Source organism: Haliotis rufescens, unplaced genomic scaffold (assembly GCF_023055435.1).
Source record: "Haliotis rufescens isolate VD_foot unplaced genomic scaffold, xgHalRufe1.0.p SCAF_2, whole genome shotgun sequence".
Lineage (NCBI taxonomy): Eukaryota > Metazoa > Mollusca > Gastropoda > Lepetellida > Haliotidae > Haliotis > Haliotis rufescens.
Genome location: NW_025963890.1, coordinates 34,745,470 through 34,770,673, shown reverse-complemented (window position 1 = coordinate 34,770,673; position 25,204 = coordinate 34,745,470). Strand labels below are relative to the sequence as shown.

The window sequence follows — 25,204 nt, the reverse complement described above, 5'->3', positions numbered from 1 at the left end:
CATAATAAGACTGTCCCATTGTTGTTATTGTTTGTGGTGAAGCCCACAGCAACGTGATATCATATGAACGTATTGTCACACATAACTGAAGACGATGACATCCACTGTTCATGATGGCTTTATGTGACGTTCCACTGATAGAGCCACTGAGCTGAGGTCTCCATTTGAGATCAGGAAACTCACATTTTTCACTTTTTCTCATCACAAGACTACAAGTAATATAAAGAAGAACCTACAAGCAATGTGGAATTACAGATTATCTGTCCTTCTTGAATTCATGTTGAAAGTTCTGTGCCGAGGCCCGGAGCTTTCAAATTAATTAACTTCGGACAAATAATCCCTACCGGTAATTCCTTATTGCTCTTAGGATATTATCTCAGTGTGTCAACCTTTACACAGCAGTCAACAATATTCCAGCTGTATAGCCTGTACAGAATCCTCTCTGGACCAGACTAACAGGTACTTGACATGAGCAGCATCCCCAATCTCATAAAAAATCAGATCTTAGTTCTCCCTAATGCTAAACAAAGATGTGAGGACATCCCATTACAGGTCACGTCAGACCCACATTTTGCGAACTTTGACTGACTAATGAAATGACTGATAAGAAGTCTACATTAGCCAATCAGAAGGCAGCTTTCTCATGCTTTATGGCACTAGTTTCAAACTGGTGACTACACTTCGAAAGATATTTTGACTATCTCGATAAAAAAATTGAAAACTAAACAAAAAAAGATTCTGGAATGGCTAATAGATAGCCTAGATTGTATGGATTCAGCAATAAAGCCCATAACTGTCGTTCCAAATACCTAATGTTAAATTTGTTTTGCAGTTGCATGATTAGAAAACACATTCCGACTGTCACTTTCATGATCTGGTAAGCGACTCTCTGATTGGACGAACGAAAGGTCATTCTGATGTGACCCGTAATGTTTAGTGGTAGCGAGAACTAAGATTAATAATCCCACACCTTCAGGGTATGATGACATACCAAGGGTCATACCAGAAATCAGGTGAACTAGCGGATCCTGACATGGCTAAGAGATGCAACTAATGCTAAAAATTACATCCTTGCTTAACAGAAAGTGATCTTACTCCTCCCTGACTGGAGCATTGGGTTTTGTGAGCGTTGGGTTGTTGATCTGTGGTGTCAGCAGATAGAGCTTGTTCTGCTTGGGCAGGTGCAGGTCTCGTAACACAGTCTGCAAAAAACAGTGTATGTCTGGACAACACTTCCTCATACAGTCTTACATGTCTGCTCATACAACACATCCAAAATAGACATACTCTGACATTTTCTGCAAAGATTTTGCTTTCATAAATCATTTAAATGTAATTTTTACAGAAAATTGTATATTTATAAACTTAGCCCATCTCAAATTATGCATTTCTTCCTTCTTCCTTCTATCGATCTTTCTTTCAAGGAAACATGCTTGAACAAAGTTTCCAAAAAATTCACCCGACACATCCCAGAATTACTATGGTGACCAACCAAACAAATGGGTCATGCACTGTAATCCTGTGCATAGCGACATACAGGACATGATCACATGACTACCCTTGCCACATCATTCTAGATGTGGGGATGTGGGTATGTATGGGATGGTCCGGATGGTCGGGAGGGCATATAGCATGTGAGATAAGTAAGTATATTTAAGAAATAAACGACGAGTGGGACTTGTTAATTGTACGACAAATAACGACCATGAGACGTTCATTTCTTATATGAGATGAATGATCTGGCTGTCCCAGAAGCTGATTCTTCACGATGAAGTCCCAGCAAAGGCCCAGAAAGACCTTCCCATTCTGTAATTGCTCAAACTGGACCCTGTTGAATCCAAAGCATGGAACTCGCTCACTCCAGCGTCTTTAAGGCGATCAACTCAAAGTCCTTGTACACCACCTCTACTGAAGTCCAATGGTGGAGAAAGACTGTAAGATCCCAAGTGGACGTCCGGAAGTAAGACAACTGATCAGCCAACTTGTAGGACCGAATGAGGGACTGCAGCTCAGCAACAGTAAAGATCTTCCATCCAGTTGTAGTAGCAAAGATGGAGTTGATCGCAGCAAGATAGGAAAGTGGACCAGTGGACAGTTTCTGAGAAGATCATAAATGTTGGAGCTATTCGGCGACCTGATGAGGAGAAGCAGTGGTCGGCTTGGTGATGTCATGAGATAGACAGTAGGCTTTGAAAGCTTTCCATTTGTGGTCATATAGGGTCTTAGTAGAGGTGTGCTGAGCCTCAGTGATGGTCTTGGCTACTCTCTTCGAATAGCCATTGGCGACAAGCGACTTCTGGATCGGTCAAAGTTGAAGTTGACCTTTCTGAGTAAGGGCTTGCGCCGAAGTCAGAATATCGAGCAGCTGTTGCCATTGGAGTAGAAGTAGGGGCTGTCTGAGTACCAATGTCATGAGACGTATCCTCAACCACCTGTCCTGAGGGACAAACATAATGCCCAGTCTGGAGTTGAATAGAGCCCTGGTGAACTAGAGCCATTGAGTCGGAGTCATCTCAGACTTGCCAACGTTGATGAGCCACCCTACCTGATGAAGATGCTGTTGTGTAAACTCGACATGGCACATGAGGATGTCTGGATCTGTATGGGCCTGAAACCAATCGTCGATGTATGACTCGAAGGCGAACCCTCAAATTTGCATGAACTTTGTGATGGGCTTGGTAATGCGGGTAAAAAAGCATGGGGCCATGGATGGGTATGTGTAGATATGTGTCCTGGAGGTCAATACTGACCATTTGGTCACTGAATCAGATGACCGGTCGAAGTGGATTGATGTCAGGCGAAAATGCGGCAGATCTTCCAGATATAACACTTTGAATGTCTTCATATTGAATATTATCCTGAGATTCATAATGTCTTTCTTCAGGACCAGAAAGATCAGGTAGTAAAACCCTGGGGTACTAGGGTCTGGACCTAGATATTCTATAGCATGTTTTAAAAGCAATGTACCGATGGTTTCTTTTAGCACAGGAAGGGGTGTGGGCGTTGTTGACCGAGTTATGATCAGCGGCAGCCTATAATCGTTCTGCAGGAGGAGTGTGACAAAAAGACTGGTCATGGGGAGTCTCTACAATGCGTATGACTGGGGGTGGAAGTTCACTTGGAGGATGAGTTGCTTGGCAGACTCGCCGACATCCCTGAAGCGGTGAATGACACAGAGCCCAGAGAAATTGGAGCTGGGACTGCTGTCCTTGATGGCCATAATGGGAGGGAGGCCACGAAATGAAATAGTCTTCACTCCTAGAACTTCATGGAGGTCTTGCTGTGAAGGAACAAATTGAGGTTGACATCGTTCCCTCTTCTGATGCTCCTCCAGATGCTGCTTTTGAAATTGGAGGAGGTCCACTGAAATCTGGAGATGGGTGCCTAACATCCAGGAACATCATGTGAAGGAGCAGGGGGGATGACAATCGACTGGTAGCTGATGATCATGGATCGCTAGAAGGGTCAACCTGTGGTGCTGTCAATCTGGCTTGGACAAGTCGTCTGCAGAGAGAACCATCCGGACGTCTGAGCCAGTCCGAGGCGTGGACATGGACACACCGGGGACAGACACACTGTTGAACCGGTACAGCAGCAACATCGTCTGTGAGAAAGCTGTCGAAGACGTCATCCAAACCACGGACAGTGTAGGTAAAGTAGACGCTGGAGAAGGTTTGACGACAGATACAGAGGAGTGGACAGCCAGTTTGGTGACCCTCTTAGGCTTCTTAGCAGAGGACGACACATGTTCTATGTCTTTTGGACTTTGACCGCCAGACAACGTCCCACTTGTGTAATTTGCATAGGTAGATGGTAAAGGATTTATCCGTGAGATAGGAACACTGGAAACATCTTTTGTCTACAATGGCCCTGACAATTACAAGAGAGATCGCGAGGATCCGAAGTGGAGAAAGCTTGTCTGCACTCGAGACATGCGGGGGTATTTTCATGTTCAGTACCCACGATCCCTCAGGTTACTAACATTAAGTTAATACGAAATCCACAAATAAAAAAGAAAATGCATTCTCTAAGAACTCAAAATGTATTCTCTAAGAGCTCAGTACACGTCTCAACAGTGTGGCAATGAGAAAGAGAATGGTGTGGCAGGGGTAGTCATGTGATCATCGCATGACCCATTTGTTTGGGTGGTGACCATGGGACTTGTTAAGGTGAATTGTTTCTAGAAGCTGGAAACTTTGTTCAAGCATGTTTCCACAGGAGGATCGAAAGATGAAGGAAGAAATGCATAGTGTGAGATGGGATAAGTTTAAAATTTCAGGTTTACATTTATGTTATTAAACAGTTAAAGAATACAATTTTTTAAAGCTGTTCTTTCCAATTTAAAGAAAAACTGTAAAGCATTTCATGTTCTCATTTCAAATTTTCTTCAAGCATCTGTGCATCCTGCCGCAATATTACCAATCGATGACAGATGAATGTTCTGTAGGACGACATATATGGCATATTTCATTAATGATTGAGGAAAGTAAAAGAAACAATCGTACACAGTGATTTCCTTTGTCTGAAGGTACTTTGGTACGACAATGCTTGGCAGGTATTTGAGAATGAGGCTGACAGAAATTCTAATAATTATTTATTATGGCTTTAAACAGAACTGACTGATTAACATGTAGCCATAGAGCAAGGAGTAGTGAAAAGAACTAAATGGAGAGCACTGATGTCACAGAGGTGACATGCTTTGTCTCAAGAGCGTGTCTACAAATATAAAGAGTACCTACCCTATCTTCAACTTTTCTTTTGACTAATCCTTTCAACTCTTGCTGGTCAACTGGTATGCCAAGTTCAACACTCAGGGTTTCTTTGATCTTGCCTGAAAGGAATACACTACTTGATCATATGTGAAGAGACAGGTAACACAATGGCATATTTCAGAACGAGAGCAGAAAGTCGGTGGTTTGATCCCCAACCGCATAACACCAAAACATTTTAAAGGATGCTACTTGTGTTACCCTCCCTGGTGCTTTGCATTATGGGATATTATGGGATATGAGAGTCAGTATACTGAATAGGGTATCCATGTTAAACTGAAACATCATATCTCAAAGGGCAAGTACTATAAATCTAGCTTAAGTCTGGACTAGTACAAGCAGATGGTACTTCTTGCTACCCTGCCTGGTGCCATACACACGCTATGATAAAAGTGCAATAATCTTGAACCCCATTTCACCTCTTTGAAATACTTTACCAAACAAGCCACCTACCAATGGTTTCTGTGTCTGGCAAGATAACTGGTATAATCTTGTCCCGATATTCCACCTGGAAGTGCAACATTCGTGTCATACTGCGTCCTGCAAAACTTGTGGAGGGACCAGCAGCTGAAGCACCCTCTACGACCAGTGCCGGGTCATCGGACACAAAGCCCTTATTGTGGTCGTCTGGATCCATGATACAGTCTGCCATCTCTGTCGTCTCCCCGGCTGTGGCATTGCTAGGGGGAACAGGATTGATGGTTGCAGAAGCTCCATCCTGGAGGATGCTGTTCACTGCAGTCTGACAACAAAAAGCATGAGTTAATTTGTTTCACTGTTGAAATTCAGCCCACACCTGTCTACCAGGCCTCGACTGGTAACTGTTTAAGCCCTGATACAAGTAATTGCAATCCATTCAATACGACACATATCATAAAACAATACTTAGTTTGTACACCAAATATGCATCTACATTATTGAAAACAATATTTTATATTAATGTACCATTTTGTCAAATGAAATATAATGTAATGAATCATGGACTGAATTGTTTCAATCTGAATAGCCTTTTCTGATCATGTGCTATTTTTCTACTTGCAGTCAACTTTTTCAGACAGCATTTTCTGGTGAGGTTTCAACATTGAAATTGAACACTTGCCAACCATGCCAACTGTAAGGCGTACCATGGTGTAGTATAATGTTATTGACCTGTTGGATTGAGTGAGTGAACAATAGTCAAGCAATATGAGGGGGTCTGTAAAAAATCAAGTCTGGTTTAGGCAAACCAGTGACTCAAAGTTTGAGCAATATTATACACAATCATGCTTTGATGGCACACAATCAGCCAAATCACCAAGTCAGGGCCACCCGATTCAGCTTGTAGACTCATTCAACATGCTACTGGGGACAAATTTTAACCCCGATTCCCCAAGGGGATGACTTGTAAGAGACTTGGCAACTGTCCCATTATCAGAGAGTCAGGACTTGATTTAACTATATAAAACATGCACCAGTGCAACCGATTATTGAAAAATGCAACCTAATATTCATGTCTACATGCACCATGTACATGTCAAAATCTTTTTAAATTTGTGTCTAACCCTTACATGTTGACACAACATAAATCTTTGAACACATTCAATACCTCTAAGCTTATTAATATACCATACTACTCAAAGTTTGCTACAGATCAAGTTCTGAAGATATAAAAAAATCATCCTCCAAATAAAGACTGAAATATCTCGGTACACAATTATTGGGTAACTCAATTTCAGATGTTTGGGTCAGCTACCCAGCAACATGCAGGTCATGATGATCGTGCCACAGGGTGGTTTTGTTCATTAAACATGTTTTCACCCAATATTGTCTTTGGCTATTACAATATATGCACACAATTTGACAAATCACTTTTTTAAGTGGTGATCTTTAGTAAATTTGGAGTAGTATACATCATTAATCGCTTTGTTATCTGTTATTTGCTTTGCTTTTGGGGGCATGACATCAAAATGTGGGTACTTCAAGATAATGTGCATGTTTTAACTTAATTCATGAGACCATGTGCAACCTGGTTTAATCTGGTGCAACTAGGTTTTAAAGTCAAGATGCACATGGTGCAATTAAAATCAAATTCCATAAATCAATCCTTGAGAGTATACTGGCTATTGAGTGCAGATAATCGTCTGCTAGGAGGTGACGGGTACATCTGTATGTCATCACCTGATCAAGGAAGTAAATGATGTGCTGGGATTAACAGAAACACTGCCTTGAATGATATTTCAGTGACATTACAGCATCGTCGGATTCATGGGTAGGAATGCTCAAAGTGATGCTGGTAGCTGACAAGTACCATGTACCACTGCCCAGAGAACTGTGGTGTCTTAGAGTCTTAGACCACTTGCCTCCCTAGTCTGAAATGCTGACTGAACAAACATGCATAATAAGAAAAAGTATTTCTAACCATGTTATGCTCTAAACATACCAGTGTTTAAATGAAGCAATAAAGTCGAGGGGTCCTTGTCACAACTCTTATGTAAACTGTTAAAGATTCAGCATATATGTATTGGGGGTGCCTAGATTTAAATACCATAGAAGACTTCAAGGTGACTGGATTGCCTTTTGTTTATTTGTTGTTTTATGCCACATGTTCTTGATATTGCAGTAACATTTTAGTAATGGATTCAGCTTGATTGCATCATGAATGTTGATGATGGCACCTGGTCTGTGCACAGCGCACAGTTTACGAAGTTAAGCAACATCTGTTGCGGAGATGGTGACTGTGTTCGGCAGCTTGGCTCCTGAGAGTTTCTAGGGCTTCAGTCCTGCCCCACACTGAAGCACATGTAACACAAGTAACGTCTCCTTGGGCAAGTGAGTTTGTTCGAAATGTGCCTCTGTTCACCCAGCAGTGGATGGGTACCCGGTAGGATGAGATGGCAATGTGATTGTTAACCTTCTAGCACCTAACAGGAAGCTTGGGTTGTATACTCCCCAGGGAGCTGAGAATGATTCTTGAGTGCACACTAATCCAGTGACTGGGGAAATAATAGTGCTTTTTGTTGTGTGGGATGAGATGGCAATGTGATTGTTAACCTTCTAGCACCTAACAGGAAGCTTGGGTTGTATACTCCCCAGGGAGCTGAGAATGATTCTTGAGTGCACACTAATCCAGTGACTGGGGAAATAATAGTGCTTTTTATTGTGTGGAAATATATGCAATATATTATGATGATGATGGGCTGTATAGGTAGTTATCGTAAAGCCATTTCATGGATGTAGGGCTTATGTACAAACACACAGCTTTCTATACATATTTACCTAATGAATTGTTTGTTCTTCGAGAAATGTTTTTATGAAAATGTTTTACAGAAACTGTTTTCACAAATGGAATACTATTGTGGCGTATTAGTACACTTCGATGACTATCTTGGGTTGCTAGTTTCCTGTCAACTGTCTTACAAAAGTGAGTGAGTGAGTGAGTATAACCATGGTAACAAATATATTTGTTTGTGTTCTTGGTTGATTTTTGTTTGTTGTTTAACACCACACTCAGAAAAATTCTAGCAATATGATGATGGCCTGTAAATAATCAAATCTGGACCAGACAATCCAGTGATTAACATAATGAGCATTGATCTATGCAAGTCAGCAAGCCTGACCACCCGATCCCGTTAGTTGCTTCTTATGACAAACATGGGTTACTGAAGCCCAGTTCTATCCCAGATCTTCACGCAGGTGTTCGTGTGTGTAATTTTGCAATAAATACCATGATTACAGGGCGAAGTAATATAATCCCACGAAATGACAGATCCATTGTGACTAACTGTTAGTCATTGTTATCATGGTAAGGACTTGATAAAGGTTACAATCCTTTTCTCTTTGTGACAATTCATGAAAGTCATTGTCAGATTAAAAAGAAAAACTGTCAGACAATTGGTCCGCAATCTCATTAAAATCAGATCTAAGTTCACGCTGCCGCTAAATAAAGATCTGAGGACATCCCATTACGGGTCACGTCAGAACGACCTTTCGCGAACTTTGACCGACCACTGAAACAACTAACAAAAAGTTGACATCAGCCAATTAGAAAGCAGCTTTCTCAAGCTTATCGACACTCGTTTCAACCTGGCAACTTCCATTTCAGACTACGCTTGAAAAATATGTTGATGCAGTTCTCGATAAAAAATTTGAAAACGGAACAAACAAACATTCTGGAATGTCTAATATGTGGTTGCGATTGTATGGCAGTGCTTCTTACGTACTGTGCAACGCCTCCTCCATTCAAATGTTTATCTCACAGAAGCGAGAGATAAACGATAATTTTGACGGAATCAGTTTTTCATGTTTATGGCCCGTACCCGTTGTTTGAAATACCTCGTGTTAAATTTTCGAGGTTGCATGATCAGAAAACCCATTCCGACTGTCACTTTCATGATCTGGTAAGCGACGCTTTGATTGGTCGGATGAAAGGTCTTTCTGACGTGACCCGTAATGGGATGTCCTCAGATCCTTTGTTTAGCGATAGCGAGAACTAAGATCTGATTTTAATGAGATTGATTGGTCCGGCACATATAAATCGACCATTGACTTCACGATCTACTGCTAGCATTGCTCATGGTCACTGGGATCCAAGTTTTGGATTGTTGTGTAGCGGAACATGAAAACATTCATGAGTGAGCATATACTGAGAGAGTGCGGATGACCCCACTGCATAAAAAACATGGAGTGGGTATTTTTTATCTGACCCGGACACAACTTTCCTCAGAATGTATGTGTCAGATGTCACACTAGCGATAAACAGTTCAAAACCACAGAGATCAGTTATCTCATAACCCATACCATTATGAATGTAGATCTTTCTCAATTTTCATTTTGGGCTGTCACTAATTGAATCGCCAGTTTCTGCCTCTCCAAATTTTCCACTCAACTTTCACCAGTCTCCACATACCAGATCACAGATGTGATAGACATTTGATCTTAAACATACACCGGGGCCTTAACCTTGGTCTACATGGGGTCTGTTTACAACTCACCTCTAGACTCCAATCATGCTGTTCAAGTATTGCCACACATGTCTCGATGTCATCAATTCCAGTGAACGCCTAAAACATAGAAAGCAAATTAACATACATAACACAACCGAATTCTCCAAGTTCAGTTAATACATCTGTCCCACTATTATTATATATAGAGAATCTCACCTCAGTGTCTTTTGATGTCAAATATATCAACACTCGTTGATAAAAGTGGAAAATCTCCGAGGCTTGCCAAGGAATTTTTCCACTTTTATCAACACGTGTTGATACATTTGATATCAAAAGACACAAGGTTGGGGTTAATCATCCAACATCATTCTTCCAACTTTTACAGTTTGTAGACTTTAATAAGCAGTGTCCTAAGCGTAAAAAAGTACTGCTAACAGCTTCAGCAGCAGAGCCATGAGTGATGTCATTTGATTGTGTCGTCATGGTAACCAATGATGTCACAATGGTCCGCAAAGCATTGTGATGCAATTTCATTGCAGCGATATCTGCAATGTAGATATCGCTTGATCTCACCCAAGCCATATCTCCAGTGGGAGCCAGTTTTGGATGATAAAAGACATTTATATACCCCACTTATCCAGATTCTAGTGTCTGCTCAAATGCAGTATATTTGTTCCCCTACCAGGATCAGTATGCATTCCAGTCATCATTTCTAACTCCCTTGGAAGTATCCAATCCAAACTGCCTACGGGTGCTAGAGTGTTTTTACATCCACCTATCTTTTCAGGTACCCATTCCCTGCTGGGTGAACAGAGGCACATTTAAAGTAAGTCACTTGCCCAGGGCAACACGTTTTGACACATCTGTTTTGAGTGTATGAATGTATTCAAGTTTCCATCATCTGGTCATCTACCATTGGACAAGTGGGTTCAGGGTGCACAGGGTGAATGTACTGTACACTAGGGGTAGTGACAACAATGCGAAGACCTGTAAACATTGTTGGTCCATAGGCTGAATAACAGCCTGGTCAATAGCAGGATATGATCTCAGCACCTGGCACCAGCACTTGCTGGTCTGGGGCTTTAGACCGCTTGCCTGCATGCCCCAGTGACATGTGCCAGATATCTGTAGAAGGATCTGTAATCATTGTTATATTAGAAATTAGTGTGGTCCTGTAGCAATTAATAATGTACACTTCAAGGCTGGCATCAGCTTGTTCTCTAGCCATAAACATATGTGTATATTCATTGTCTGAGTCTATGAATAGTTGCCGCTGACATCTGAACTAGGCCTCGGTAACTTGGGTAGGGTGGGTACTGAGTAGGACCCGGGTACTCACAGGACTACCCACACCCGTGGTTAGTCACGTGATTATATTGTTTAATGACAAAAATTATCTGGAACTCTATGGTTACACTATAAGTGACAAATGTTCACATTTCTTTCCGACTATGCACACATTCCTTTTGACTTCGTATGTTTGCTTAAAGATCAATTTTCAGTCAACTTCAGTGTATGCATGACCAGATCATTTTATACCTGTATCTAAATACATTTTGACAGGAATACGGTCAAACGTTTCCCAATCGGACATTTTGTACCTATCTCTTGAGACCTACAGTGGGTACCCAGTAGGGTCAGGTAATAGGGGGCCGGGTACCTGGGTAGTAAATTTGGACTCATCCCAGCCCTAATCTGAACCCATTCACCTGATCTGCATATCTCACACAAAGCTGTGAAGACTCCCTAATTACTGTTTTACAGGAGAGGGAGAGATTGCTTGGTACAGCATATTTGCTTGTGGTTTTTTGGCTGCAACTATATTATGACAAACTGTAAATCACTGGACCACGGATACAGCAGTTGATATGAGTCTCATGTAATCATTGTTATATTAGTAATTAGTGTGGTCCTGGGGCTCTTAAGGATTGCTCTACTCAATATGAGCGTAGGGACACCCAATACCTTCCACTTTTAACATGAGTGTATATATGATACAACACCTTGACTGTCATGCCTGACTTTGTTTGATATATAATAGTAAAAGTTTAATCAGATTTCAATATTTTTTATTTTCTTTACTATATTGACAGAAACGCAGGCAAGATGTATGAATACTAATAGAGCAATCTAATATTTGAAGCAGACATTACCTGTTATAATTCTAACACTTGGATTCAGCTTATGAAAGGAAAGGCTGTGCTTTCATTGATGAAAACACATTATCAATATATTGAGTGAACACAGTGAGAAGTATCATGACATATCAATATATTGATCTATAGTACCAGAAAGACCCTAGGGACAGGATTACAATACCATAACTAACAGTAAACTGAATGGTCCATTGACATATAAGGTTAAAATAGGGTCAACACTAATACTACATATAGGAGTGTTTTTGTAGTTACATTAACATGACTTATTGAATACCACAACACACCCCCAGTGGCTATTTAATGGAGAAAGTACTAATGCTGTGGCGAAATCTTTTACAACTTATCCATTTTCCATAAACATGGCGAGCACGTTTTCGTGCCATTGTAGATATGAGCCATGTCAAATTAAGGATGTCCGCTGGACTGTTCTTAAGACACTAAAAATAGGTTTCTCTAAAGTGTTTGTTATTTAACTTAACAGTCCAAAAAAAGAAAGAAAGTACCATTGAGGCATATTTTGAAAAAAATATAATTAATATTCAATTTCATAAAATATTTTAACAAATTAAAAAAAGTTAATCCATATGAAAACATAATAAATTCTCTGTGTGCACATCAGCCATCATGTACTCTCCTTTTTGTTTGATAGTCAAAGGATTTAATACAAATATATTCAAACCATAACACATACAAATAAATGTTGCTAATATTGAAGCCTAATTCCTATGTCATTCAGCATTATATATAAAGTATAGCTTTAACATGCATCTTCCTTGGCTTTTCCTCCTTCAGTTATTGTACTACAGGTTGATATTTTTTTAAGTCATGTTAACAACGTCAAGTGTTACCATTTGTCTACACTGACCATTCCACATGCTGAATTTCATGTCTACATTGAGTTAATGACAGCTAACATGTCTTCTACAAACCAATACTGAAATAAAAGCTGTTGTGTTGGTGTCAGTTCAAGCAAGTACACCCATCAACCTGAATAGTCAGTTAGCACTAGCTGGTACAAGCCTGCTGGTACAGTATCAATTATTCATGTACACTTAAGGCTGGCATCAGTTTGTTCACTAGTCATAGACAGATGTGTATATTCATTGTCTCAGTCTATGAATAGATGCCGCTAACATCTGAACCCATTCACCTGATCTACATATCTCACACAAAGCTGTGAAGACTCCCTAATTATTGTGTTACAGGTGAAGCAGAGATTGCTTAGTTCAGCATATTCACTTGGTTTTTTTGTTGCAACTATATTATGACAGACTGCAAATCACTGGACCAGGGATACAGTAGTTGATGTGAGTCTCATGCTTTTGGGGTACAACATCTTCCCAAGGCAAGGGAGTTAACTGACTGGATAAGATCAGTTTCCACCCTTGCCGAACTAGGCTGAAATTTCTAGGTTCGATCATAGCGCCAACAGTGGCTATTATGACTTATGTCCCTCCTATTGACCAATAAGATTCTACCTCTCATATCACTTGTATTTGTTTCAAATAAAATGGCATCGCCAAGGGAAGGCAATCTGATCGATAATCAAGATCTATTTTGTAATAAAACTGGTCATATTTCACAAAGTGGATAAAATCATGTGAGCACCTTGATTGAAAACATGAAAAGATTTGGAAAATATCTGTTGAGGCTAAGTTGTCGGTACACATGCTTTGCAAATCCTGCAATCAACAGACATCTGCATGCCAGTTTAATAACCAGATGTCAAATTCGTAATGTGATTTTGTTAGGATTATTCATAGAGTCTTTAGTCCAGCCAAGGGGCGGTCAGGTAGCCTAGTGGTTAAAGCGTTTGCTTGTGACGCCGAAGACCGATGGTTCAATTCCCGACATGGGCACAATGGGTAAAGCTCATTTCTGGTGTTCACCGCTGTGATATTGCTGGAATATTGATAAAAGTGGCTCAAAACCATACTCACTCACTAGTTCAGCCAAAATATAACTCCATAATTCCAGGATAGTTTGGCAAGGGATGAAACTGGACTTTGACAGTCAGTTAACTCCCTTGCATTGGGAAGATGGGGTATGATGACTCACAATTAACCACGAAACTGAGCCTAAACACCAACCATTCTACTCCATCCTCCATTCTAGAGTGAGGAAGCAACTGTGCTTGTCGTAAGAGGCGACTACTTAGATCCCCACCCGCAGGATGCAGTCTGTGCAATAAAACTCCAGTCTCAGCAAACATGACGAAATGAGTAAGCCCAAACCGTTTTAACACATACATTGCCAATAGATGTTTTCAACAATTTACAGTTGTAGCAAACTTGAACTAATTAACACTTTACTGGCCTACCTACATACTCAAATGTTATGATTTAGATCCATTTAGACTAACTGGTTATCCTTACAAGGTGATATTGACAGGAATAATGGTCCTAGTTATACACAAGGCACAACTACGAAGTCTACACCTAGATTGACCCAGTTCATTGAGCCCAGTCAGTCCTTAACAAGTTTTTCTTGTTTTTTCTTCTTCTTCCTTTGTCCTGTTTTTTAAACAGGAAATACTGGTATGTAAGAGCTGACCTACAGAAGTCTGGACGTGTTCAAATTGGTCAAATATACATGAATACAAGTGTGAATATAAATACACACAGCTTCAATTTGGACTTCATGTTTGAAATTCTACCACCTTAAGCTCTTACCATCACTCCCACATCTTTCTTAGGCAAGGGAGTTAAACATGTTAAATGACTGTAAATGTTCAGTTTCCACCCTTGTCAAACTTGGCTGGAATTACGGGGCTCGACGGTAGCGCCACCAGAGGCTATTACGACTTATGTCCCTTCTATGCCTCTCCTATTGACCAATCAGATTCCACTTCTCTTATCACTAGCATTTGACTCAAAATAAATGGCGGCACCCAGTCAAGATCTTTATCATAATAAAACTGGTCTTATCCCGCGAAGTGCATCAAATCACTTCAGCACCTTGATTAAAAACATGAAAATATTTCGAACATATCTGTAAACGCCCAGTTGACGGCACACATGCTCTGCAAATCCTGCAATTGACTGAAATCTGCATGGCAGTTGCTATGTTGTTAATGAACCGGTTGTCAATTTCATTATGCGATTTTGATTGGACAATGAATAGACTTGTTAGCACAGCCAAAATGTAACTCCATAATTCCTGCCTAGTTCACAAGGGTGGAAACTGGACTTCTATAGTCAGTTAACTCCCTTGCCACGGGAAAATACCACTCCCATCATTCAAGGCACATCTAAACACCTACCTTTTCAAGCAGAACTATTCAGTCTAAATTCAAAACCCCTTGACCCAAGCCACAACTTTTTCCTTGCTGTAGCATAACCTGCTTCATCATATGTAGTGCCATGAGCATTAACTTTGGTGAATGGAATCTGGTGCATTATAATATAAATGGACTTATTACTAATTCTCAGTTCAAAGAGCACCTGATGGTGGATCAACCTTGTCAGAGATCCCTGATAGTCAAATATCACACTGTGTCTGACAAATCCTTCTATCATAATAGCTATGTTATCTCTCAGGTCAGGGAATCCTGTAGACTAACATTTAGTCTCTGAAATCTTATATTACACAATATCCTTCTTGACTCTAAAAATAAAAAAATGTCCCTATGTGGAATAGAGCTAGCTTGAGCTGGCTAGACTTGCTTTTGTATGCATTTCTAGATTATTATTTTTTCATAAAAGAAATATATTCCACGGTCATGGTGCAGGACTAGGAATTCTGATTCATCTCAGGCTGGTTACTCATTTACTAGGCTACTTAACTTCTAAAGACATGGGCAAAACCAATGCCTAAAAGTCCTGATTCGTAACCTGCCGCAGTAAGAACCCTTCCATAATGTACATGAATCGTAATCCCACGAAAACTGCAACACGATTCGCTTCCTAAAACACTTGCCATTAAATATGTATCCTGATACGTTCAATCATGGAATTTTTTTATGTACTTATCGGGGTTGAATAACCGAAAGGGTACAGATCTTTGGCCGCCATCACTAAGTGCAATGGTGAAAAAAATATATCTTTGCCTGTAAAGATCTAAAATACAAGTACTGATATTTGAAGGAAAGAGTAAAATCACAACGCATGCAATTTGCTGAAGATTTCAATCAGGTATCTATTAGCAAAACACCATGCAGGGCTTGATTCAAGGAACTGGACTTAACTTGCACCAGGTGCATGCTGACATGAAAACCTAGTTGCACCAGACAAAAAACACGTTGCACCATGGTCCCATAAATTTATCGAAGTTGAAACATAGGCCTGCTGCCAGTGACAGTAATGACGTATTGCTGTAAATGTTACAGGAACATGTGGACACAATCTTAAAGTGTCCACAGTTTCATGACATCAAGCCCATGAAAGCATGGCAAATACACATAACAGCTGGATTAGTGACATAGTATGGTAAAGAGCTAAGAGGTATCGTGTTCAAAGATCAATGTTGTGTGAACAACTAATAGTAAGTCAGCCACAAGTAGGTTGCATTTCTCAATAATAGGTTGCACAGGTGCATGTTTTATATAGTTAAATCGAGCCCTGCTATGGGACAGCCCTGCTATGGGACACATATTTGAAGCCAAGTGTTTTAGGAAGAGAATTGTGTTGCAATTTTCGTGGTTTTACAATTCATGTACACTATGACAGGGTTGTTAGTGAGGTATGTTCCCGAATCGGGAACCTTTTAGGAAAACAATATGGGACAGCACGTAGCTCTGGGTGGTGACAAGACAATATGAAAATCGTTCATAGGGAGCAGCCCAGAGATACGGTTACCGAAGCTAGGTTCATCATTATGCCATTGTGTACTTTGACTCAAAGATCTGTATACATGCCGTTCCTCCACCACTCTTGAATACATACAGACACTATGCAGTGTAGTAATGATACATGTCTGTTTTACGTGGTCTGTTTATTAATGATGGACTTCAAAAGAGCCCTACTCCATGCATGATCATTGTCTGAACCCAGGCTTGCATTGCCTGCATGGAAGTGATGTGTAGAGCAGGGCGGCTTGCAAGGCTGTGGTACAAGTGAGACACATCAACTTTTGTGCGATGTAATCTGGCAACTCACTGGTCTGAGCACACGATGGCTTCCCTCTCACTCGATTTGTTGGTTAACAATAGTGATTACACTGCAAAGGAACCCTTTACATTGGCTGGTGATGGAGGAACATAGTGCACAAAGACCTTGAAGCATTGCCATAACGCTAAAACATCAGGAAAGTCAGAGTAGATGGTTGTGACTTGAAAAAAATGCAATAGAGAATAGAGAAATAGAGCCAAATAAACGTCTGAATTTGTAATGAGTGTTTGATGCAGCATATAAATAACATCAGTGAGTGAGTGAGTTGGGTTTAACATGGCTTTTAACATAATTACAGTTATATCACTGTGTCAGCTTAATGGGGGAGGAAAGCCTGAAGTGATGCAGGTCTCGGACGTTTACCACATTGGTGAAATCCACAAGCACGGGTACAGTGCTGACAAACCTGGAAACATAATCGGGGTGAACCCGGGATTCAAACCCACAATCACAGGTTTCTGGCGTGCGTAAGGGACGCAACTCTGCACAGCGATATAAATAACATCTATTCATGGCAGCTATATCCATGAGGTTCATATGGGAGGAAAGCTCTCAGTGATGCAGGTTGTGGACATAAATGGTGTAGTGAAATGAACAAACACAGGTAAGGTGCTGATAGACCTAGGATCATAATCAGGGTGAATACAAATCCAATATCAGCAGATCCTAGCACTGCAAAGGGACTTAACTTAACTCCCACTACTTGTTCTCTAGATGGTTCGGAACACTGACTACAAACAGTGCTACAAGTGTTAACATTCTTTGCCTGTTTCTCGGGATTGAAAGTAAATATTGATAAAACTAGAAATATTTGGATAGGCTCGAAAAAACATTCACCAATGAAGCTGTGTCAGAAATGGAGACTAAACTGGTATCAGAACACATTTGAATTACTTGGGATAAAATTTAACCTTCATCTTGACATGACTGAACTAAATTATAAAGATACACTTAGAAAATGTGAGATGCTTATGTCCATCCAGTTAGCGTGCAACCTCTCGACTTTGGGAAAAAACTGCATATTATAATCACATATCATTACAAAACTAAATCATCTTTTTTCCTCCCTCCCGAACCCACTCACAGATGCATTTGTAGAAGAATTCCAACGTAAATGTATTAGATTCATGTGGGGAAATAAACCAGACAAAGTGAAAAGAGATCAACAGATATGTAGCGTCAAAGATGGAGGTTTAGTCATACCGAAAATGAAGGAAATAATACAAGCACAAAAAGTTTCAATGACAAGAAGACTCAATGCAAAGTCATCGAAAGGACATGAACTATTTTCCAACTATCTACAAAATCTGGGATCTTCGGATATATTCGATTATAACTGTGAAAAGCTAAAAGGTGTTATCATCCCACTAGTTTGCAGTAAGTTCAATTGTTCTTCTTTCTGCCTGGTGGGACTTTACTTCTAGATTTGAGAAGGACAACAGTGAAAATATTAATATAATTTCGCAACATATCTGGTATATTAAAACATTCCAATTGGCAGAAAAGTAACATACTAGTATTACTACCCAAACTGGAATGAGAAGGGGGTACGTTATGTGAATGACATGCTCAAGGCATCAGGACAATTTTTACCATACAATATATTTATAAGTAAGTTCAACGCAAAAGCAAATTATTTAGAACATAGAGGGATAATAAGCACAATAAACAAATTATGTTCCACAAATAATACTAAATAAGAAAACCTAAAAATCCGGTCCAACCTTACACTTTGAAGTGTCTAATTAAACAATCAAAGGGTAGCCAGTATTACTATAAATCTTTAATTAATAAATACACTGTTATGGCAACATATACTTGAAAATGATATTCGAATACAAATATGGCAACTATATAACCACATACCATTTCAATGTTCAAGAGACACTAAACCTTCAATGGTTTCAAAATGAAATCCTACACCATATTCTACCAACAAACAGTAGACTTTTAAAATGGGACATGTGGATTACGACACTTGAAGTTATTGTTCAGCTTCTAAAGAAAGTGCTTCACATCTATTTCCAGACTGTAGCAAGGTAACGCCTATCTGGCAAGAACTTCAAAGTTGGCTTCAAGATAAAATCGAATTAAGAATGAACTTTTCCAGGCAACAAATTCTTCTTGGTCTCTGTTAAAGAAATAAAGATCCAATATATGTAATTCTAAATGTTTTCAAGTATATGTTGCAATTTTCTGTAGTGTTGATTACTAACTGTGTATTTATTAATTAAAGATCTATAGCAAAAATGGCTACCCTTTGATTGTTTAAGTAGACACAAAGCGTAAGGTTGGATAGGATTTTCATGTATTTTTAGGTTAACTTATATAATTTTCAAATGCGTGTCCCATTGTAGCAAGAGATAGGCAATACTTTTGACACAATCAGTCCTTACACCTGTAACTGTTGTTCGGAATGCCTTGTGTTCACCTTTTTAAGGTTGCATGACGAGTAAACACATTCAGACTTTCACTTTCGCGATCTAGTAAGCGATGCTCTGATTGGTCGGATGAAAGGTCGTTCTGATGTGACCTGTAATGGGATGTTCCCAGATCTATGTGTAGCGGTAGCTAGCACTAAGAAAAGACTATTTTAATGAGATTGTCAACATGGTCAATGGTGTGGGATTCACTAGCACAAGTTAATTTCAATTACAATATCATTCCGTCAACATCCATTATATCTTATCCCAGAAATTTTACAGTAAGAACTAATCTTTCTCCACGTTTGATTATACTTGATCATTGTATCGGGTCAGAGTAACTGATCAATCATCAATTAGAATTAACAGTATGGATTCTTAGAACAGATCTCTTAAATTATACTATGACTGCTCGTCAGTTATAACCCACTTATTATTTACTCATAATTAATAATTTTGTTTTGGGATGCCAAAAATTGAGTGTGGAAATTTCCCATCAAAATCTATGTAGTGTGTGTCAGGAAAAGCAGCCACTGGGTGTACTATCCTAATGCACTGTATTATTAGTATGCATCTAATTAGCCATGTTGTCTATTTTAGCCGAAACGTCTTTAAAGCTTGAAGCACGCAGATATACGGTGAAATGCACGATCGAGATGATTCCGAAGGATTGTGCGTCATAAATTCCAAACATGAACAGCTGATTCAATGACTGGCAAAGCGTTTGTTAATGATGTGTCATAGAGTGAGACTTTCCTTCTACGGCATGTTAAATTTAAAAGAAGGACACGAAATTAAAGTCATAACTATCAACAATTATTCGATACAAATAAATGAAACTTAGATATCCCGATAACCATTGGGACAGACCTGAAAATCAACAAGAGTCGAGTCTCGTATGCCGTCCGCCATTGTTGCTTCTTATTGGTCTGAAATGCTAGTATCTTGTAAAAACATCACTGTTTTCACAACATTCTTGTCTCGATATAGTTGATATTTGAATTTCTAGTAACCTAAAATTATAAAAAACTTATAACCACAATTCCAAGTGTGTTTTATTCATTAAATAATGTTACCAATTGGTATCTTTGTAAAGAAAATAGTTGTTAAACAACTACATATATAAGTGGTACTGTGGGTAACATTAGATACCGTTTCTGCGCAGGGCTATGGCAATAACTTGACAAAACGCAAAATCTGAATAATCTTAGCATATTATTTAATTTCAATGCACAAAATATTCAACAATTTCATTTTTGAAATATGGGAATGCACAAGAGTTGCCAGGGAACATTTAACGAAATGTCAGTGAGCAAGTATTTTGTTTATTTTGGTCTGGCTATAAATAGTAACAAACCGCATGTGCAGTATGTCACGTGACATACAATCTCCAAGCAATCCCGATCAAAACATTGAGGCTGTGTTGACTGTATTCATAAACGTATGGGCAATCGAACGTTTTTAATCGCCATAACGCATTCAAATTAAAAGCATATGAAAATTAACTTAGTGCACACAGTCGCTACGAACTCATTAACCAAGGAGCATCAAATTCACACAGAAGACAAACACTGTTTATTGATTATTTTCGTCCCATGCTGTTGCCTATTAATAGACCGTTGACATCACAGACTAATATTTTACATCGCCTTGATTATATCGAACAGTTCATAATTACGCGCCGCGATTCAAACATGCCTCTGACTTGAAATGATTGCGCTGCGCAAGCAAATAAATTCATGTACACTTTTAAGGACGGCTTAAAATGTCAGCACACGATGTCACATGTTCGTGACAGGTGAGATTTTATCGAATGGGACCCCCGATGCTCGGACGAGGATTTATTGACAAGTGTCGGGATATTACGCTGTGATAGCCATCCCGCCTTTTATCTTTACTCGACCAGACTAGTCATGAACGGTTATCAATATGGTCAGGTCGCTTGTATGACCGCTGTTTTTCGGAGGGCTCGCTGGGGTCCGAGGGTGAAAATCAACTGATTCTGCCCATTCATCTATTGTGAGAGGTTGTGTTGTATACAAGGTAAGTAAACGAACCGTTATTGTCACGTAAGTGTTTGTGTATCAGCATACGGGTGTATGTCACACAGTGCACAGGTATATATATTTGTATTAGGCCTACACTGGTCATCGACTTGTTTTCAGGTTTGAATTCCCAACACTTGAGTGTCATCCTCGTTAGATATATCCTCACTATTGTTGTACGGCTGTCAGTATGTAATTTTATCGTACTACAGATGTTTGTTTAGATAATTTATGTTAACGAAATATAGCTTGTCTTAATCCAACATTCATCTCCGATGTAACTGTCCTTGTCAGAATTGAATGTAATTCCTCGTCGGAGTATATTGGAAGGTTGTATGTAAAAGTTATGATATGATTATAATCTATTATTTACTACAAATTGATTTACACTAGTAATAGACATTTGTAAAAATAAAACCGACCAGTTGGTGTATTGTTATGAATAACGTAAAAAGGTTAGATTTTTTTCAAGAGAAATTGTTGCCATCCCTCAAACCTGGAGGATGTGGAGTAGCTAGTGCTTTGATCATTCGCAAGTTGCGGTCCAGGTTCGATTCCCACATGGGTACATTGTTAGCTAAATTGTATTTATCGGGGTAGAGACTTCCCCTAGTTACCCACGCTGGTCGTAGGTTGTTTTGTTGTGTAACGCCGCACTCAGCAATATTCCAGCTATATTACGGCGGTCTGTAAATTATCGAGTCTGGACCAGACAATCCAGTGATTGATACCATGAGCATCGATCTACGCAACTGGGATACGATGCCATGCATCAACCAAGCCTGACCACCCGATCCCGTTAGTCGCCTCTTACGACAAGCATGGGTTGTTGAAGACCAATTTTGATCCGGATCTTCACGTGTCTCTGGTCGTAAGGGGACGGTCGGGTGGCCTAGTGGTTACAGCGTTCGCTCGTCACGCTGAAGACCCGGGTTCGATTCCCGACATGGGTACAATGTGTGAAGCCCATTTCTGGTGCCCCCCACTGTGATATTACTAGAATATTGCTAAAAGCGGCGTAAAACAAAACTCACTCACTCTGGTCGTAAGAGTTGACTAGCAATATAGATCGGGTGATCAGGCTCTGTGATTTAGCTATTGTTGTCTGTTGTTGGTCAATGTTTAATGCCACACTCAGCAATATTCAAGTTACCGGCACAAGACGCCGACCTGTAGATAATCGAGTCTGGACCAGACGAACCCGTGATTGATATTACGAGCAACGATCCACAACGACAAGAGTAGGATGACACACAATCAACCAAGTCAGCTGGACGGACCAGCTGATACATCACGCCACCTCTTACTACCAGCTTATTGTGCTGGGGACCAACTCTAACCCAAACTCCCCACGGAGACGGCTGTGTGTTATCGTGCCAAACTGGTGTGGATCGTCTCTCAAGCGTTCTGTCACTGCATGGTTTGCCTGGTCCGAACTGTATCATTTACAGGCCGCCACGATATAGCCTGTATATTGTCGTGATACATAGTACTCCAAACTCACATTCATTCACGCAATGTCTGTTTGGTGAGAACACATACTTATCTGTTGGTCCATCAACACCCAATTGTATGGTCTATGGCGAGAGTGGCAGAAACCCGTTATACATCAACTCCCAAATTAGATGCTTGAAATACTGGTTTCATATTCTTGGGATGCGTGCACGCCGAATCCCCAAACCTGCTTATAATATGTTTGCTTGTACATTTAGACGACATGGGCAAAGTAACATGGGTACCACGTATTAGAAACCTTATATTTTCTCATGGCTACGGCTTTGTTTGGTTAAATGAAACAGTTGGTAATGTTAAAATCGTTTTGAAACAATTTCGTACAAAAAATCTATAAATATCTTTTACCAAGAATGACAGTCTACTCTAGAAAACAATTCAAGGTATGATTTGTATATATCATATTTAGCCAGAAAAATACTTATCTATATTAACATCAAGAACCCTTCGACCATTTATTTCATTTAGGCTTGGATTGTTACATCTCATAATAAATGAATGAAGAAAATGTCCACTGAAAAATCGAAGAGGTTGTGCCCATTATCTCATTCAGCTATAGAAAATGAAATTTATTCTACTTTTGTATGTCATTATTGTGACGAAAAAAACAAGTTTATATTTATATTTCTCTTCTCTCTTCAAAAGATAATGCTGTCGTTTTAAAACTGGCAAAATATGCTAAAAATGCAATTTCTCTCAGAAACGAATTGTTAAACATGAGTACATATCCGAATATGTTAAACTACTTATTTGTCACAACTTTGTATATAGGCCGGAGGCCTTACATGCAATAACTATCTTTGACCTACCTAACAGTATACTTAACCGACAATAGGGGCGGTGGGCTAGACCAGTGGTTAAAGCATTCAATCGTCACGCCGAAGGCCCGGGTTCCATTCCCTATACATGTACAATGTGTGAAGCCCATTTCTGGTGTCTCTGCCGTGATTATGCAGAAACGGTGTTGAAGGAGACTTAAAAGGCAAACTCACTGATAACTCTTAGATCAAATTACATCTTTGCGACACGATGCTTGTCTTGGGTGTTTTCGTCGCGAACTGCATCTATCATCTAACAATTCTATTTACCCGTTAAGATCCGGGTTAGGATTGGTCTATGCTTGTCGTAACGCGACTACTGGGATCGGGTGGTCAGGCTCGCTGACTTGGTTAATGCATGTCCTCGTATCCCAATTACGTAGATCGATGCTCATGATGTCATTCACTGGATTATCTGGTCCAGACTCGATTATTTACAGACCGCCGTCATATAGCTGGAATATTACTGACTGCAGCGTTTACCAACAAACAAACAAGATACACCGACCTGAGAAACAACATAACTATCATAATAAAACGATTTGTCAAATCACCAAACCATTAAAATGAGTCGTATTTTCAATGAAAGTGGTAATTACATTTCGAATGGGATCTTTTTTCACGCTGTCAGAAAACAGTCTATGTGGCATTATTCCCCAGACATATTTGCATGTAATTAGTGCACACGCACCTAATGCAGGCCTACCTCAGTATATGTTGTATGTATGGGTACGATTACAGCCGGGAGTAGTTCACGAGAACCCGTTGACACTGCCAGGCTGGCTGACGTGTGGACGTTTTCATAAGGCAACGAAGCCGAACGATAGCCAAGGCACACGAGTGTGATCGATGGCGGATAAACAATTAATTGTTGAGAGCGTTTTTTTGTATACAGAGGAGAGGAGACAGACGACTGAGTGACAGGTAGACAGGATACATATGTCTCTCCTCACCTGTACACATGAAACTGTTCAGATGATTTAACCAGTCGCATGCTTGACCAATTACCAGGTGACTCGGGGCTGACCAAATATGCTCGCAGTATTGAACATACAAATACTTACCATGCAGGGTCTATGCATTCACGTATGGAAAATGTGTCTTCATACACCTTTCTATATTTTCGTTCAGGACAATGTATTTATATTATTCACAATGTTTTACTTTCTCCGTTGGGCAACAAAAAAACAAACACTCCTCTCCCTGCGCGCTGCCCATAGTCCGTACAACGCACAAGAATTAATTACATTCAAAGTTGGGGATTTTTATCGTTTATTGAGAAAGCGGACATGGACATGGAAGATATCGATTGATGAGATTATGTGATATTACCTAGGAGATATCGCTACAATGAAATTAGATTACAATGCTTTGCAAACCATTGTGACATCATCGGTTACCGTGACGTCACGATCAAATGACATCATTAATCTGTCTGCCACTAAAGC

General features: G+C 39.8%; 2 protein-coding genes across 2 annotated transcripts in view; one reads left to right on the top strand and one right to left on the bottom strand.

Annotated features, from left to right (window-relative positions):
• Positions 1-20,312, bottom strand: part of LOC124111918 (FAS-associated factor 1-like) — a 50,167-nt gene extending 29,855 nt beyond the window's left edge. Inside the window, exons 1-5 of the mRNA XM_046471826.2 lie at positions 20,252-20,312; positions 9,740-9,808; positions 5,223-5,511; positions 4,740-4,831; positions 1,096-1,202 (exon numbers count right to left, since the gene is read on the bottom strand). Coding sequence (XP_046327782.1) covers positions 1,096-1,202; positions 4,740-4,831; positions 5,223-5,511; positions 9,740-9,808; positions 20,252-20,293 — 599 coding nt within the window. The 5' untranslated portion in view covers positions 20,294-20,312. The remainder of the gene's footprint in view (positions 1-1,095; positions 1,203-4,739; positions 4,832-5,222; positions 5,512-9,739; positions 9,809-20,251) is intronic.
• Positions 20,313-21,069: 757 nt separating this feature from the next.
• The window catches only part of LOC124111917 (cyclin-dependent kinase 4 inhibitor C-like), a 33,927-nt gene continuing 29,792 nt past the window's right edge, over positions 21,070-25,204 (top strand). The window contains exon 1 of the mRNA XM_046471824.2: positions 21,070-21,424. The gene's annotated coding sequence lies outside the window, so the exon portion shown is untranslated. The remainder of the gene's footprint in view (positions 21,425-25,204) is intronic.